At 38.7% G+C, this 19,075-nt stretch overlaps 1 protein-coding gene across 3 annotated transcripts in view; it reads left to right on the top strand.

Moving 5' to 3' along the window:
• rad50 (RAD50 homolog, double strand break repair protein) overlaps positions 1-19,075 on the top strand; it is a 35,863-nt gene that overhangs the window by 13,770 nt on the left and 3,018 nt on the right. For all 3 annotated transcript variants that reach the window (XM_012854774.3, XM_036142892.1, XM_036142893.1), the window contains 10 exons: positions 1,164-1,357; positions 1,954-2,064; positions 2,385-2,477; positions 2,623-2,736; positions 5,312-5,439; positions 5,771-5,872; positions 6,268-6,390; positions 16,890-16,975; positions 17,096-17,238; positions 18,170-18,303. In XM_012854774.3, coding sequence (XP_012710228.2) covers positions 1,164-1,357; positions 1,954-2,064; positions 2,385-2,477; positions 2,623-2,736; positions 5,312-5,439; positions 5,771-5,872; positions 6,268-6,390; positions 16,890-16,975; positions 17,096-17,238; positions 18,170-18,303 — 1,228 coding nt within the window. The remainder of the gene's footprint in view (positions 1-1,163; positions 1,358-1,953; positions 2,065-2,384; positions 2,478-2,622; positions 2,737-5,311; positions 5,440-5,770; positions 5,873-6,267; positions 6,391-16,889; positions 16,976-17,095; positions 17,239-18,169; positions 18,304-19,075) is intronic.

Below are 19,075 nucleotides of genomic sequence, written 5' to 3'. Positions count from 1 at the left end.
TTAGTTTTCCCTTTTAGGAGTCATTAAAGTTTCAATCAATCAATTAAAAGAAAAAGCAAAAACTATTAAAAAGGTAGTTACATTTTGTGAGCTCCATTTCGAGGCCTCAAATGTTTAAATATGTCGACATTGTCCAAGGTCCTAAATTGCATTTAATTAGTACATTCATTGCTTTCTCCACAAGTCTTTGTTCAGCATAAATATCTTCAAACAATTAATTCATTCTGTTTGTTGAATTCTGGCTGAAGAATTAAGGTTTTTCTTTCCTGCAACCCAGGAAGGAATTCTGCCTCCAAATAGTTTTTTTTTGTTGGTCTGTTTAGGCAGTTAAAATCAAAACGCTTCTGTCACGTGATCCAGTACCAGCTTCTTCCTCACGGTGAATCGGATATCGGTCATTACATGGCGCGGCACAGAGCGATCCTTCCCTAAACCCCTCTGGTTTTAAAACCTTAAAGCATCCATAAAAATTACTCTAGGATTGAAGTCCAGTGATCTGTGCCGTCTGAGCACACGTGAGCAGCCTCCTCCTTTGCAAAGAAATGGGTTTGATGTGTGTCAAATGATGCGTCGTGGATAGCCCAATGAAAGTGCACCTTTAAAGGCCGTTGGTGTTAGGTAAGCCAGGTGGAACAGCATTAAGCTGAAAGACAACCACTTAAGTTGTCAAAGTGATATGTACTAACTAAGGGTCTTCAATAGGTTAAATATGAATTATTAAGTGAGATATTGAATAAATGTACAGTACAGTTATGTCTGTGATTAGTTATATCCCTGGCAGATGTAGGCTTAATGTAATCTTTTAGTTTTACCTGCAGCTTTGTTCTGACAAGAAGCCATGGTTACATTTTGGGGTAGCCTGGTCAGCGTCCTAATTTGAATCTGATGGAGAATCTGTGGAGGGAGATAAAGATTAGGGTGACGGCAAGGAGGCCTTCCATCTTTAAAGGCTTAATGCCCAATCACGAAAGATTAAAGCCCACTAGAAGCATGCAAAATTTGGTCAGCAATCATAAGATTAATTAAAGAGATTTGATAGCCGTGATGCCGATAAAGATTTTTCTTATTTTTTCTTTTTCTTTTTGGGCGAGTGTGTTTCTCCAGCTAGGAGAAATCATGCCTATGTCGTCTTGTTGTTAGTCTTTGGCTCTGTCTCTTGCCAGCTTGCAGCAAAATGGAGCTGAAACGTAAGCTGATCCAAGACCAGCAGGACCAGATCCAGATGCTGAAAAGTGGCGTAAACGAAACCAAGGCAGAGAAGCTGCAGCTGAGCAGCGACATGCAGAAGCAGCAGCAGCTGGAGGAGCAATGTGTTGAATTCACTGCAGAGATCCAGGCTCTAACTAGAGAAATCAGGGTAATTTTAACAGTTTTTATGTTTTTTTTTTTTATTCTCTTGTAGCTTTCACACATTTGATAACACATCATTCTGTACATACAGACCCATTCATACAATGACAATATTTTTGGAAAGGTTATTTATTTCAGTAACTCCACTCACTAAGTGAAAAACCTTATATAAACTAATTTCACACTAGCCGATTTTTTTTTATACGCCTTTATTTTTATTAAATAAAGATTTTACAATTACATCTAATGAAAACAAAACCTTTTAGATTAGAATATTATGTCAGACTAATAAAAAAGCATATTATTAATTCAGAATCTGGGGCTTAATGAAAAGTATTGAAACCTGCTCAAAGGTTGTTGCTTTCGAAAGGTGCTTTTAATCGGACCAACGAGCCTCATCGCAATGCATGCTGTAATTTTTTTTGAATATGACTAAATAAAATAAGCTTGAAATATTTTGATTTGTTTTGAATACACATTGTTTACCATCATTGTGACATTGCTGCATTGTTTTTATTGCAATACTTATATTTGCACAGAAATATTTGACCTTCCATTATTATTTGACGTCCATTTATTTTTTCTTACATTCTGCAAAAACAGGAAGCGAAGGAACAACTGTCGCCTCTGTCTGTTGCTTTGGAGAAGCTTCAGCAAGAGAAACAGGAGCTGATTGTGCGCAAGAGACAGAAAGAAGAAGAAGGCCAGGAGAAGGTTGCTGCTTAGTCATGCTTTTATCTCTGTACCATGAACTTCAAATTCACCTCCAAACAATTGTTTTTTAGCTCTTAAGATGTGACTAAACAAGAAAGATACTAATCTGCTCTCTCTTTGATCTTTTTCTCCGTTTTAGTCAATGTTCTTTCCCTTTCACGCACGTTTTGGTTACGTTGTTTGAAAAAAAAAAAAAAAAAAAGGAAACGTCCCTTATCTCGATTATACTTTAATTCAATGCACAGGTATTCTGTGCTGTGAAGGCATTTATGTTTTCACCATTGTTCTCATTGTAAATATGTGCTCACTGTTTTTGACAGATCGGTGCCATAAAAGAGAAGGTTAAATCTGTCTCCTTATTTGAACGAGACATCAAAAAATACATAGAGGAAGGAAAAGATGAATATAAGGAGGTAATGTGAGATACTTTTTCTAACATTTTTTTTTTTACATTTTTCTCTGAGTCCCTTAACAGTTTTCACTTAAAAATCATTATAATTTATCTATTTTTTTATTATTATTTTAAAAGCATCAAACAACTTTTTGTTCTCGCTACAGCAAAAAGAATCTGAGCTTCAAGAAACCAACACTCAGCTACATGAGGCCGAGAAGCAGAAAGAAAAAATTAACAAGGAGATGGGGAACATCCGTCAGGACATAGACACCCAGAAGGTACAGACTCATCACAGGCTCAGGCTCATTGTTATTATTGTTATTAATGTAACGTAATATATTACGTGCAGTAATGGCAGCAGCAGAGAAACTGACCGATGACCAATGGACAATTTAAAGTTCGATCAGCCCTGACTGGCCGTCCCGAGATTTTCTAAACTGGTCAGAAACTCAAAAATCCCGCCCTTTTCCCATCCTTGAACCCATCCTACGGAACGCCACCAGCTTGTGCTGACAACCACACCCATCTTTGTGGCTTTTACTGAGGAAAGAATACTAATTGTTGTCATTGCAACATTGCCAAACGCATTTGCTTGTCTGCCTTCTCACATATGAACTTGCGTGGCTCCATCGTGTTAATCCACAGGTTTCGATATGTTTGCCCACCCTTTACTGCTACAACAGCTTCAGCTGTGTGTATCTGGGAATTTTTCCCAATACTTTCAGAAGCACATCTGTGAGGTGAGACACTAATGTTGGACGAGGAGGCTTGGCTCCCAGACTCCACCTTATTTCCTCCTGTATCTGGTGGAGGTGAGGAATCTGTGTGACCCAGCCGAGTTCCTTCCTCACCGAAATCACTCATCCACGTCTTTATGGACCCTGCTATCACGCTCTGGTGCACGGCCGTGCTGCAACAGGAGGCAACCATTCCCCAAGGTGTCGTGGGTATGCTGAAGCATTAAGGATTCCTTTATCTGGAGCTGAAAAAACAGCCCTGTGTCATAATCCCCTCTGCATCACACTTTGAACTTGATACAGTGGAGTCAGGAAAGTACAATTCTCCTGGGAACTGCCAAGCCCAGACTCATTCAGTAGGTTACCTGCCAGTGAAGCATGTTTCATCACCTCACAATGCATGTCTCAACTGTATAGCTCTCTGCAGGTCGTTCATCCGACTCCAGTGGAGCGGTCCTTCACACCACAGCATCAGACCTTTTGAATTGCACTCGGTGATGTTGGCTTGGGTGCATCTTCTTGGCTATGGACACCCATTCCGTGAAGCTTTCTGTGCACTTGTTCCTGGGCTGATGTGAAGGCTTTATAATAAAGTTGGAGATCTGTACATATTGAACCTGCAGAAAGTTGGGGAAACCTGCGCACAATGCCCCTCAGCGAATGCTAAACCAACTCTGTGATTTTATATGGGTTACACCCTTGTGTCCTAAGCCCTTAGGACACATGCCCCTTATTCACACGGAATAAGCATCGTGTGTGGCCCCCATCTACATCAGCTTTTTTTGTGGAGATTAGATGAAATTTACAGACGTCTCTACTGCGTTTGTGCACGTGAGCGGCTGTGCAAAAGAAGCAGTGCTGCCAAGTCCGCTTACATGCGACTTTGGGCTCTCTTTTTTCTAAAGTCGATTGTAAATTTCATGAGTCGTGGGTTTAGGGCTTGTTTTTGAACATGCAGTCCCTTATTTGGGATTGTACTTTTTTTTCCAACACAACCCCTTCTCCTGTCAATTGTACCGTGCAACCTCCCGGTACTAATGCTACATACAGACAGCATGTGCTGGTTAAAATATCTTTGCACTTACATTCTCCCGGAAATTGACAGGGAAAGTCGTAGAGGGTAGAAATGCAACATTAAAAGCATGCATTTATAGATTATAGAACCAGGCTCTGTATTACAGTGTGGTGGGTTGCTTTGCTAGGCTTCTTTTGCCCTCGTTTTCCAACGCTTCAATGCGGCCTCCATTCTTCACCAAAACGCAAACAGAAATGCTCCCAGGAAACAAAAACTGCCTGTTCACGCATCGGATCCCGCCAATTCCTGTCCAAATCTTAGAGATGCCTTTTTCGCATTTGATTAGTTTCATCACAGAGTCTCGGAGTTCAGCAAAACATAGTAGGTCATTTGCGGGGGAATCTTTACTTTTTAAATTACTGACATGGTCGAGTCACACGGAATTAACAACACAATCGGCGCAAATATTACAAATATTACTAGATAAAACTAATCCCACCAGAATAGGGCTTTAGTTGTTGTTGTTTCCAGTCACTTCCGCTTTGCTGTAGCGGCAACAACAGCTGGATGTATTGTCGCAGCAAAGTGTTGCGTAGTGCAGCTCGAAGTAGGCTGTTCATCTTGCCAATAACAGCTAGCGCTAGCTTATGTTGTCCAGGAGGTTCATAACTTTTCTGATGCACATTCAAGAGCTTTACTGACCTTTCTATGTTGCTCTCAAACATCTGCGTCGTGATGTTCCACATCTTACTGACCGTTATGCTCATTGACGATTTTCAGCGTGACGGCCCATCACGCTGAAATGCGCAGAATCCTGGTGCTAGCCGCTTATGTAACATTTTAAAAGCAGTAAAAAAAAAAAAACTTTGTTTTACAATGTCTGTGCTTTCACAAGCAGTATGGTGCCATCTTTTTTCTAAGATCAATAATCACTGACCGCTCAATGCCATTGAAACGACATTTTTAATCCTTTCCTTCAATTGTTTCATAATATAGTTCAAAAAGCAAAACAAGACCTCTGGCCGCACAATTTAGATCGTGGCATCTTTAATGGTGTTATTTGTTATCTGCTGTTTTTTAACGTATTTGTATATATTTCAGGTCCAAGAGCGCTGGTTGCAAGACAATCTGACGTTACGGAAGCGTGTTGAGGAGCTGAAGGAGGTTGTAGCTAAACGAGAAATCCTTATGAAAGACATGGGCAACATGCAAGTGTTGCAGCTGCGCCAGTAAGAGCCATTCACTATTTGCATTAGTCTGCTGAAAAAACAGATACAAGTGACATTGCTCCAAATACTGAAGGTCACAGAGTTATGGAAGCACAGATGAGAAAGAGAGGAAGATAGAAAATATCAGTATATCGCCACTGGTATCACCATCGCAGTAGTTACCAATATTATCACCATCACAGTATTTTCTATTATTTCTATTACCATGTAGCCCCAGTTAAATATAGAGCAGGATTTATAGTCTCTGCATCATAATTGAGTGGACATTTTTAAAGTTAAACTTTAGTGCTTTAACCCACTATTGTCTGTGTTTTGAATTTCTTTTATTTAGAGAACGTCGTGATGCAGAACGCAAATTAGAAGAGCTGAAGAAGAACCGGAGCATCGCGCTGGGTCGGCAGAAAGGCTTTGAAGAAGAGATTCTGCAGTACAGGTAAGACAGACATAAATGTCAGCAGAGTACGGAGCTAAATCAAGGTGTTTCTTCATCGTTTCCCTTCACAAGGCTGAACTGCTTCTCTGCAACCCATATGAAAGCTCCTGAGTAAATGTGGGCAGGTCATGAGATGTGAAACAGACTCATTGGCCGCTTTGTCCTTCACTCCCTGTAGATGAACACTGCATCTGTTTTTTTTTTTCTGGCACAGCATAGGTTATGGACATATTGATTAACGCATGCTATAACTACAAGACAATAGCCATTAACAAGTGTATTATCTGGGTAAATGCTTTATGTAACAAGAGAGAGACTAAACTCTCCAAATCATTTTCAGATCTTAGTCTTGTTTAAAACTTGCTTCTGTTTCTCTTTGAATTGATTTCTTTCAGAAAAGAGTTGAGAGAAGAGCAGTATGACAAAGCTGATGAGCGCTACAAAAACAAGATGATCACAATGAGGACCACAGAGTTGGTCATTCAAGACCTTAATCTCTACTACAAAGCTCTTGATCAGTAAGTTCTATCTTTAAAATTATGAATGCAAATATATTTCTCAAACCGTCGTCGATCAAGACAGAAATCAGTCGATGAGACAAATGTTTTGTTAGGTGGTAACATCGTTTTGTTGTTTTAATTTAGCAAACGGTCGGCCTATGGTTGCTAATAGTATTTGCAAAAGTGGTTGATTCACCACATGCCACTGAGGAACCATAATTTGTTTTGTTTTTTCAATGTCAAATAGCGATCAACCCACAAGCCTCAGTGGCAGATGGGTAGTTTGTAATGGAGAACAACATTTGGCGTCCACAGCTGAACTGTCAGGGGTTAGTTTGATGGGGCCCGCTCAGGCGGGACTCATCTTTCCTTCACTATGCGGCTATTGCACTAGACTTGTGATATTGTAACTCTCAAACTGAAAGCAATACGTTGTTTCGTGTACTCATGAATGCCCGTAGCGACAAACAAAACCTGTTACGAGCTGGATTATAAACTCTTGTGATCAAAAGCGGTGCAGAGGAGCTAGCGTTAGGCTGTTGTTTCTGCTAACTCTTCCCTGGATTGATCCAGAGCTAAAGCAGGATTATGTCCTTTTATCAGGGGGAAAAAAAGCCATCTTCACATTCTGTGCCCTCTTTGACTCTTGTTGATGCTGTTTTGGGATTACGCCTGCAGCAGACTTTTTAATTTAAATTTTAGAAAAGAACATGTCATGACCAGCTGTCTAAAGGTTAAAACAATACCTCCCCCCAAAAAAAAAAAAAAAACACGTAAATCACTTTAGTTTTACAGTTATGTGCAAACAAATTCTAATATCAGAGAAAAAAAGACAGCAGTAGGTACAAAATAATGTTTTCAATGGCTGATTTATAAATAAGCTGTAACTAACCCCAGAAGGAGAGTTCATCTTCCTTAGCCACTACCAGGCCTTATTACTGACAGACCTGTAGAATCAAGAAACCCCCCAAATAAAAACCTGTGTGACAGCGTTAATTAGGCTGGAACAGCTGAGAAACAAACTCACCGAGATTGTTGGTCAGGTTTTAAAAAATAAATTTCTTAGGCTTTGGGACTTCAGTGCCAGAACGAGAGCCAGTATCCACAGAAAATGTGAAACTGCTGAATCCGTAACAGTAGCCGACAAAGCGCCTTGACGTCGTATCCAGGAGGTCACAAAAAAAAAAAAAAAAAAACACTAACGAGAATCTAAAGCACTGTAGGCTTGACTGGCTTCAGTTAAGGTCAGTGTTCAGTAGTAGAAAAGAGACCTGACCAATACTGACAGAGCAGCTGACATGCCTCCAAAAAGAAAAGAGTTTCCTTATAAAATGCCTTTTATATCTGAGCCGTGAAAATTAAGAGGTTTTATGAAACCCAGATGAGGCATAGATGAGTAATAAGGTGACACCTTTTGGTGTGATAAACATTTAGGTGTCTCTATGTTTTTGTAATTTGCCTCTCCCCGCCAGTCATTTGTTCATGGTGGACAGGTTCACCAGTCCATCACAGGGCAACACAGAGACCTAGGACAAACAGCTATTCAGGCGCACACCCTCACTCCTAAGGGCAATTTAGAGAAACCAATTACCCCAAAGGAAAATTAGATAAATTTAGAAAAATACTTCTGTTGAACCTGTCAACTAAATTGTTAAACCTGTTTGTGAGACATGTTTGTTTGGATTACTGAAACAATTTTTCCCCCCCAGCAGTGTCATGATGTGGGCAATTATCAAAACCTATACTGACTGTGGAAACGTCAATGTGTCATGAGAAAAACTGAAACCACTTGCAGTTTTTCAACATAGATGCCATGCCAAAGGATGTGGTTGATTATATTAGTATCAAAGGTCATATAACAGAATGCTTTACTGACATTCACATACAAAAGCGGTAAACGCATTGGGTTTTGCTTGAGTTTAGTTAAAAGTCATGTAATATCTTAAAATTCCATGAAGCAAAAACCCACCTTTTTAAATGGTAAAGAAGGGCTGCTTACAAAACTTACAGACTTTACCATACTGTCTAAATGTAATAATCTTGTTCTTTCTTAATAAACAGAGTACCTTAGCCCTAGTGCTTTGCAGATGTTGAGACAAAGAATATGCAACCTCAGTTTAACCCAGCCTTTCTATTCCAGTGCCTTTCCTGTAATGAAACCTATGCTAGCTTTCTGTGTTAACAGACCCTTGATGGGTTTAAACCACAGTGGTTCTGAAGTCAGTCACTCAGAAGTCACATTGTTTGATGGAAAGTGATGTCAGTATCATGTTTTCCGCTACATGTAATTGATCGTGGCGTACCTCTACGAAAAATAAAAGCCAGCACACCTTCAGAATGAAGTCTTTTATGTTAAAGTAATGTAAGATGTATATATATATATATATATATATATATATATATATATATATATATATATATATATATACATATAGCCTATATCATATATAGCCTATATTTGTGAACTTATACTTACCATAATAATTTTATCACTTTATTTGGATATATAGTTATATATATATTAGGGCTGGGCAACGATTAAAATATTTAATCGCGATTAATCGCCCTGATTAATCGCGATTAATCGCATTGTATTTACAAACTCCAAGAATGAATTCAAAAGTAGTGTAAAGAGCACTTTTATTTTAATGTTCTGCTGCCATATGAACAAAAGTGTTGTAACATTTGTAGCACTTATTTTATACTGGATATTTTCAACCCATCTATTGAATTTAGTGCACTAGTTGATCTTTTCTTCATAAGAGAACAGCAAGCACTGCAGCCAAAATATGGCCTTTTTTGACCTGCTGTATAATAGCCAGTCCCTAAGCTTGATGTATCATGAAACTGTTGACCTTTTGGGTTTTGTGTTTTTTATTTTATTATTACAATTAAATAATAATAATAATAATAATAATAATAATGTTATGTTCAGTGTTTTTTCGCTAATCCACCTCTTATATATTTCAATCCTTATGTAATTTTGTCTGTGTTGTGTGCACCTGCCTGTTGCTTTAATCCTATAAATTTCCCCGTCGTGGGATAAAAAAGGATTAGCTAATGTTATCTTATCTTAAATAACACTTTTTAATATATGTACTGGGTTCTTTCAAGGTCTTAATTACATGTTATGTGTGGGTTCCAGTAACATCCATCCATCCATCCATTCATCCATTCATCCATCCATCCATCCATCCACTGATCTACCTGGATGTTCCCTGGAGGACTGAAACGCCTCAGTCAGAGACGTCTGTGGGTCTGTCGGGGCAGTGAGAGAAGTTTCGTCTCCTCTCTCCGTTTCTGGGGCTCGATGTTTTCATGTTTTTTCACGTGCTTAGATAAATTTGTTGTGTTTCCACTGAAATGAACCGGCTTTTTACAAAACATACAGCTTGATTTCATTTACGGTATTAAAATAAAGCCAAACGGTGCTACTTCCCCTGTTCTTGTTCTTCCGCTGCTGCGGTCTCTCTCAGCTGTTTGTTTGTCAAGTTTGTGTGAGAGCTGAGTGGGCGGGCCAGGCTGAGCCTGCGTGCTGATTGGCTGGCGCCGCTGAGCCATGTACGAGAGGGGAGGGGGAGCGGGAGAGTGCTGCCGTGACAGCGCGCTGCAGTCAGCGCGCCTGCTGACTGACACTGACTGAAAGCATGTGAGCAACAGGCGTTAATGCGCGATAAAATAAATATCGCCGTTAATAGTCTAATGAATTAACGCGAAATTAACGCGTTAACTTGCCCAGCCCTAATATATATATATATATATATATATATATATATATATATATATATATATATAACTATAGATCCAAATAAAGTGATATGTATATATTTATATATATGTATATATGTGTATATATATGTATATATATATATATATATATATATATATATATATATTAGGGCTGGGCAAGTTAACGCGTTAATTTCGCGTTAATTCATTAGACTATTAACGGCGATATTTATTTTATCGCGCATTAACGCATGTTGCTCACATGCTTTCAGTCAGTGTCAGTCAGCGCGCGCTGTGTCTGTGTCACGGCAGCACTCTGGTGCTACCCCTCCCCTCATGTACATGGCTCAGCGGCGCCAGCCAATCAGCACGCAGGCTCAGCCTGGCCCGCCCACTCAGCTCTCACACAAACTCAACACACAAACAGCTGAGAGAGACCGCAGCAGCAGAAAAACATGAACAGGGGAAGTAGCACCGTTTGGCTTTATTTTAATACCGTAAATGAAATCAAGCTGTATGTTTTGTAAAAAGCCGGTTAATTTCAGTGGAAACACAACAAATTTATCTAAGCACGTGAAAAAACATGAGCAAGAAAACATCGAGCCACAGAAACGGAGAGAGGAGACGAAACTTCTGTCATTGCCCCGACAGACCCACAGACGTCTCTGACTGAGGCGTTTAAGTCCTCCAGGGAACATCCAGGTAGCCTCGTGAGACAATCCTGATCTCGCGAGCTTTCAAGGTTTCACTCGCAGATCAGTCTGGCTACTTTCCGTTAAAGAAAATTTGGAGCCGTTCACCAAACGAACGTCCAATCAGCGTTGGCTTTGAGGCGGGTTGAGGTGTGACGCAACGGGAAGCGCGACAGTTCAGTCTAAACAACATGGCGGCTTCAGCCGATGAAACTAGCATTAGCGTGGCTATCAAGCAAGTTTTATCGGAATTACAGAGTATTTCTCTGCTGAGCTAACAAGCCTTTACCTGCAGCAGCAAGAGTAGCTTGGCTTGTGGTTGTGTTTTCGTCGTCGTGACGACGAATCTGATTGGTTTATTTGGCCCGTCTGTCACCAACATAGGCCAATCAGCTAACCAGTATTTTCGCCCCTTCCCAAAATTACTTCAATGGAAGGTTTCCAGATGGATATACGGAGCAAATCCATCTGGCGGAGTCAGGTAAATATCCAGGTAGATCAGTGGTCATCTTCAGCAGCAGTTCATGTTAACTTTCAAAGTAGATATTATCTATCATATGTTACTAGAGCCCACACAGAAAATGTGATTAAGACCTTGAAAGAACCCAGGACATATATTAAAAAGTGTTATTTAAGATAAGATAACATTAGCTAATCCTTTTTTTATCCCACGACGGGGAAATTTATAGGATTAAAGCAACAGGCAGGTGCACACAACACAGACAAAATTACATAAGGATTGAAGTATATAAGAGGTGGATTAGCGAAAAAACACTGAACATAACATTATTGTTATTATTATTATTATTATTATTATTATTATTATTATTATTATTATTTATCTATTAATTTAAATGTCATGAAAAGTTAAAGTTTACTTTGTTTTGAAAGTGCCTGCTTCTTCCTGTCTGGCTGCAAAGCTGGCTAGCTGGCGGCTGCTCTGTTCTCAGGAGGGAAGAAAAGCTAGAGAGGACAGTCCACTGTTGCCTATTTGTTGTCTTTTTTGCAGTTTCAATTACTTTTTTTGTTTTAATGGCGACTTTACCAAAAACACTATTTGTTCTGGAATCACTGTGTTGAGGCAGCAGCAAGAGCAGCCATAAGAGTTCCTTCAGCGCTGTCTCACAGGCACACCACAGCTGCTGCTGCCTCGTCATGTATATACAGTTTTTAAAGTAGTCTTTTTTTTGTCTCTGAAACTGTTACACTAATATAATTCCCTACATTTGATTCACACAAAGCTTCAATCACTTATTCACCTCATTCACTTTGTGTACCTCTGATAGCTGTCTTTTTGCTTTTATGTAGTGTGGATTCAGGCAATGTATTAAAATTCATAAATCATTTTGTAAAAGTGATTTTTAGTTTCAAACATTGCTTTTAATAACATTTTTGTCACTTCTCCTACAGCCTGAGTCACAAAAGTTAGAACAACTATGAAAATGAGATGATGATGTCATCCCTTTTAATAAAAATATCACCACCTCCACGGTTTTAGAAAAACCCTAAAGGAAACCCTGAGTATGAAAAATCCTTACTTTGCTATTAGTATTAAAATAGTCACAATTTAATGTTTCTACAGTGGGAATGCATTTAGTCAGCCACTGATTGTACAAGTTCTCCTATTTAGAAAGATGAGAGAGGCCTGTAATTTTCCTCATAAAAAGCTTTATTCCATGGTGGATATGACAAGTCACCTAAACAAGTCACCTAAACACGCTAAATGTAAATCTCCAGGGAAAGTGAAGCACTGCCCTGTAGTTGGATGTTCTGCCATTTTAATGTCAGTGTTTGCTTCCCCTCCATGAGAGACTTCAAAGAAGAGAGCAATCAGATAAATGTTGATTATTCACGCCGCACAATTATGGTGATGCAAGCTGCATTTGGAGAAAGATCCAGCGAGTTCAGAGAGGGTGAAAACACACACTCGCTGTCCTTCCCTGTCAGACTGCTGAACGTTGACTCATCCCTGCTGAACACTTTCATTCATGAGCATATGTCAGCCTGATCTTTAAATTGAACTGGCCAGTGTAATGGATACAGATTTATGGGCGTCCAAGTTCAAAAGCCTGTCAGGAAATCTCGAAGAAGCCGCTCGTCAGAAGGTCCACTTGCGCTAAAAAGTACAAAAGGAACGAGTTTGACAACCTCCCCAAAGCTGACAAGCGTGTTTTTTATATGCCAACATGGATTATGATTCCCGACAAGTATACAAATATGAAAAAGTATGCATTTGGAGTCCTGTCCATCTTTGGCTCAACATGCCTTTTCCAGGCAAGGCAAGCATGAATTTCAGAAAGTCCAAATATGGCGCCTGCCTCACAAATGAGAACCTGTGATCCAGAGCGAAGATCAAACGCGCATCTTACAGCCAGATCATAGGCAAAATCACCGTTGAGCTTCAGTAACAGGAGTCACATTAAACAGATGAGAACAATAGCTTTAAAAAGGCTAATGATTGAAAAAAAAAAGCACTTATTTCAGACCCGAAACTGTTGTAGTTGTTTTTTTTTATATTATGTCCAGGTACTTTGTTTGATTGCTGGTCGAGAAACAAATCTGAAGGGCGTGAGAGCCCACCAAATTCTTGTTTACTTTCATTTTTTTACCTGCTAAGCTGCTATTATGTTGTTGTTTTTTTACATAAGTTTGTGAAGCATACAAAAAGCCCTGCATAGTTCTGTGTTTAATTTATTTCAAATTGGGCCTGCATATGGACACCTCACTTCTGTTTATTGTATTCTTCACTGGTCTGAAGTCCGCTTGGAGAATACGGGAGACCTTTCAATGGCAGAGTGAAGTTAACAGCTAGCAGTAGTGTGGTTGCAGTAGTGGGGCCAATTTTAGCTACCTGAAGGAAAACCTGAAGCCCTAAGCAACTTTCATTCTGCAATAAACCAGAAATCATATTTTTATGTGCACAATTTGTGCCAATTATAACACTTTTCTGCATTGCAACACTCAAACATGGTCCTGAGTGGCCAAAATTATTTAATTGCGCTTGATCAGCAAAACTAACCTTGTTTTAGTAGTTAAATTAAAGATGACAATAAAAATGTACGTTCTAGCTGAGGAAAAGGTTACATCCTAACCCCCTAATGGCTAATGTTTACCCCCTTAGATCACTCCAGTGAGATGCTTCTTGTAGCTATCTATTGGTCTCTGGCTTCAGGCTGACGAAGGTTTGCCCCGGTCCTCATTTTCAGCTGAAAGCAGCTCTGGCTCTATGCATGTTTTATCTACAGACACAAAAGATTTGTGTCAATCAAAATCTAATTATTTCGGATTTGCAGATTTTGGCAATGAAACGCATGTGAGAAAGTTAGCGTTCGCAGTAAGATAACATCTGAGGAATGAGCAAAGCGTAACTTACCCAAACATGTGGGTGGGTTATGAGCATCATTGTCTGCAGTTTCATCAAGATACCAAGCAAGCAAGGCTAAAAAGCCTTTCAGCAGAGCAGATATCCATGTCACAGTTTCTCTCTGAATTCAAAGTAATCTGTTAAGATGATTAGTGTAAAGAAAAGAAAAAAAAGATTTAATGAGTCACTTTGCAAAAAACAAACAAAAAAAAAAGCTGGGAGCAAAACCTTGTGAAAACCATAAAAACACTGTCATTGATAATTTATGGCTGGGTGTTTTAAATTACCTTTCAATGAGCATATTATCAACGGATGACTACTTTTTTTTTTTTTTTTAGAAAAAGGCCTTTATTAACTAATAATTATTCAGATATTTTTTTTTTAAGCTTCAACCCCCATACGCAATTTGAATGCAGATTTAACTTTCACTATTACATAAAGATAAAATTACTGTGAAACCGTTAATTATTTCAAACTGTTTGTTTAACTCTTTTATCCTACTGTTCTGGTTATTATAGCTCAAAATGTCTTAGCAAAGCTAAAAACTTACTTAAATTGGGGAGGCGGGTGGGGGGAGGGGGGGACTAATATGACCCCAAGTACATCCTGTAATGGCTTTTTGACTTCCTGAAACACACTGCTTTTTATAGTTGTTGTTTGTTTGGTTTTTTCAATACAGATCTCATATCGAAAATCTACTCTACTGCATTTATTGAAATGGTCATTTTTATTTTATTTTTTTAGAAATGCCACAGTTACAGGACGCTGGATCTCCAAAGACATGGAAGCCATTAAAAGTAGTTCATCTTATTGCTATTTCGTTCCTTAAGAAAAATTTAAAGAATTATCAGAAACATCTACAGGTTTTTTTTGGGCACACTTAACATGTCATGGGTTTTACTCCCTCGTAGGTTATATGGTATTAAATAATACCTTGGAAAGTGAAACTAAACAGAGGTTATTGGGTCACAGAATGAGCCGTCAGATGGCACCTTTGTGAACCTTCCTCAGAATCTGAGCCAGCTTTAAGCAATACCTGATGTTCTAAGATGCATTGATGTTTTCATGAAAACAAGTAGCTTGAATGCTTAAATGTTCAAGCATTCAGCTCTAGAAGGAGGTAAAATTGGTTATATATAGTCTTGTGAGTTTGGAGTGTATTTTACAAATATTGTAAAGCGTTATAATTCATGCAGAACGATGAAATGTTGGCTATATTTTCAACTTTTTTTTCTCAGATGTTTATTATAACTCTGAAACTGGAACACCAGTGAGCTTTTCTGCATTACATATGCAGTACTATACATCACAATACATACAATATATATATATATATATATATATATATATATATATATATATATATATATATATATATATATATGTATATGTATATGTAAAACCTATTTGTTATAATATATATATATAAGGGGAAAAAAAGGAAAAAAAAACAACAACAAAAAAACTATTTGCTCATGTACGAATTATCGGTAGTGCTGTGTTAGTTTAAGTTATGCACGTCAACTTCCTTTTCTCATAAATCGTTTGCATTGGTACTGCTCTACGTCAGTGTTGTAACCTAATTCACATGAGCTAGCCCTAAACCTTTTTTTTTTTTTTTTTTTTCATGCCAATGTGACCTACTTACCATACTGTATACAATTCAAGCCAGAGTTTGCAGTGTTGGGGTAATTCAGTTTCTGGATAAATGCACATGCTCCTTGAAGTCCTCAAAGTAAAAGCTTTTTCATGCTCTGGGGAGCCTTTGCCCCTGTCCCTGCTGAAATGCAGAATAGTCCTGGAAGGGAACCTGTTGGAAGCTGCATAAGACTCAAGAATGGGGGGGGGGGGCAGGTTAGCCTTCCTGAAGGACAACAGAGCAGCACTAAAGCTACAGACTGAGATGCAATAGGGTGGTTTAAATCAAAGCATATTTCAGGGTTAGAATGACCCAGTCAAAGCTCAGATCTAAATCAAACTTGAAAACTGAGCCCTCTTCACAGGCACTGTCCATCCAAACCAACTGATCTTGGGCTCTTTCTATTTTTTTTTTTTTTTTTTTTTTTTCTTTTTACAAAATGGGATACATTTGAGGATTTCGTAGAAGTCCTGTGTTTTTGGAGGGCTCATTCTATTGCAGCACAGAAGTCAGTATTTTCTTACGACTGCTGACAAAGCAGTTACGCACATAAGGCAGTAGGTCAGATTGCTGGATAAGGTGTTCTCCAATCCCTCAAGTTTCAGCTTTTCTGTATGGTTCATAACCCCCCCCATTTATGGTCATAGGAAGAACCTCTGCATGTTGCATTGCTATCGCCGTAATCTGTATAACCACACTGGACTTTTTCATCAGTTTGCTAGATGATAGGCAAAAAAATTCTTAGTATGCAGGAAGAGAGCATCCAGCTTTCTGTTGGCGTATCTTATTTACAAAGACCCATCTTCTCACATCTCAGTATTAAATGAAACAAAAAAAAGTTGCTGTCGTTTTCATTTTCTAACCAAGATATGAGAAAACGGATTTCATTAAAGCCGCATTTGCGGAAGTGAACGAGTTCAACCTACATTTGGGTGTTGATGATGGTGCATTTTCATATTGAGAGGAAACGTTTTTTATTTACACATGACTGGTCGCTTTTATTCATCTTATTTCATTGTTCTTAATCTGTCAGCAGCACAGCCTAAATAAAGCTTTTAGTTTTTAACTTTAATTTTCTCTCTGCTTTCCTCAGGACCATCATGAGGTTTCACAGTATGAAAATGGACGAGATCAATAAAATCATCCGAGACCTGTGGCGCAGCACCTACAGGGGCCGAGGTGCTTCTCTTTTACAAAAGAGCCGGTGTTTTTGTAGAACTTGTAAAGTTAAAAAAGTCAAATATTTCTCCACCGTTGCTTTACTTTTATTGCACCTTTCGTGCCCGACGCTTTCCTTAGATATCGAGTACGTGGAGATCAGGTCGGATGTGGACGAGAACTCGTCAGCTGGAGTGAGGAGGCGGGTTTACAACTACAGAGTCGTTATGGTGAAGGGAGACACGGCCTTGGATATGAGAGGACGCTGCAGCGCTGGTCAGAAGGTACAGACAACGGCGGTTGTGTATTTGTGCTGGCATGGCTAAATGCTGGCCATGTGTAAAATGGAGCTGAGCATTTTCAGCCAATTACAGGGAAGTAGCGGTCCTGCCCTCTGCTATACCTGATAGCGTATAATCATCGCTGTTAAATACGAAAGCAGGGTTTTAAAAATCTCATTCAAACATAAAGAAATGTCCCCAGTCCCCAGAAGGTTATTCTTCTTCACTTTTTTGTTGCCCATATTTGGCATGAATTTAGGGCCAAGTTAATTGAAAGGTTCCTCGTCAAGTTTGCGGACGACACTATGGTGATTGGTCTCATCAGCAACTCCACCTGTATATTATATTCGGTACATATCCAGCTGTAAATTTAGTTCACAATACTAGTTATCTATATATTATACTCATAGGACAAATCTATCAGTAAAATTATGTTTATAATAGTATCCATCTCTATATTTATTCAGTAAAAACCCATGTCCTGTACTTATGGAACCATTGTACTGTATATCCTGCACTTGCTACTATTGCACTTCTGGTTAGACCTAAACTGCATTTCGTTGCCTTGTACCTGTACCTGTGTAATGACAATAAAGTTTAATCTAATCTAATCTAATCACTTGCTATTATGTAGTATTGTAATAATAACATGATGATAACTTTGTCGATCAAACATTTGGTTTGCCATAAAGTCTGTAAGGCAGTGTTGTTCAAATTGGAAATGTATTTTTTTATTAAAATTAAGTTAACAGTAGCACAACTCTACCTTTCGGTACATAGTATACTGATATAGTTTGTCATTGTTCATGCGATTATTTTCAATTTGATTTTGATTCTTCTTTTGCACCTTATCTGCAAATTAGCAACAGAAAGAAGATGTTTGGAAATAATGTAAATGTTCTGTTTAATCAGGGTTTTTTTAATCTGTTTGCAGGTGTTGGCGTCCCTGATCATCCGTCTTGCCCTGGCAGAGACTTTCTGTCTCAACTGTGGGATCTTGGCCTTGGACGAGCCCACCACCAACCTGGACAGAGAGAACATCGAGTCTCTGGCCCATGCCCTTGTAGAGTCAGTGCACTTCCTGTTATTATACATTATCAACCCAACCTGAAGCTTTATCTAAAGTTTTTTTAAACGACACAGTGTGTAATGAGAGCATCAGTCGAAATTAACACACCTTATCTTCGCTCTTCTCTTTTTTTTTTTTTTTTAAGACTTTTGCATTTAAGTCTGTATCAGCTGATGGGGTATACAGTTATGTTCAAAATAATAGCAGGAACATCACTAACCCAGTCGTTTTTTGGTCGAAATTTCCCTGCAAACAATTTACTATTCATGTGCAGTAGAGCAATAGAAAACTAACAGATCATAAAGTCATGATTATTAGGCGACTGATATTATTTTGTGATGAAATCATTGATTGAAAAGAAACATTTGAAGTTGAGTCATTGAGGTCATATTTGTATTTAAGGGCAAAGGCGTCAATTTGGTTGCTTCTGGTTATAGTCATTCCTCTTTTACAGTTTGGCCTTTTTCAGACATTATTTAGAAGAATAGTGTACTCTGATATTCATTGACTGGAGAGGCAAAAACGTGTAAAGAAGTGATAAATATTAGTCTGCTCAGCTTTAATGATCTGTAATTCTTTTAAATGAAACCAAAAAGGAGAAAGATGTGCGAGAATCACACTTATTCCAGACCAACAAGATTAACGTTATGGTGTCTTTAGCCCAAATCCCAGAATCTTAATCCTGTAGAAAATGCTTTTTGCGAGGCAATGAACTGCAGAGAACCTTTTGAAAGTAGTCCAATCATCCTGGGCACGAATTCATAGGAGCCA

Source organism: Fundulus heteroclitus, chromosome 11, assembly GCF_011125445.2.
Source record: "Fundulus heteroclitus isolate FHET01 chromosome 11, MU-UCD_Fhet_4.1, whole genome shotgun sequence".
Lineage (NCBI taxonomy): Eukaryota > Metazoa > Chordata > Actinopteri > Cyprinodontiformes > Fundulidae > Fundulus > Fundulus heteroclitus.
Note: the sequence above shows the minus strand (reverse complement) of the source record. Positions and strands in the feature narration are given on the sequence as shown.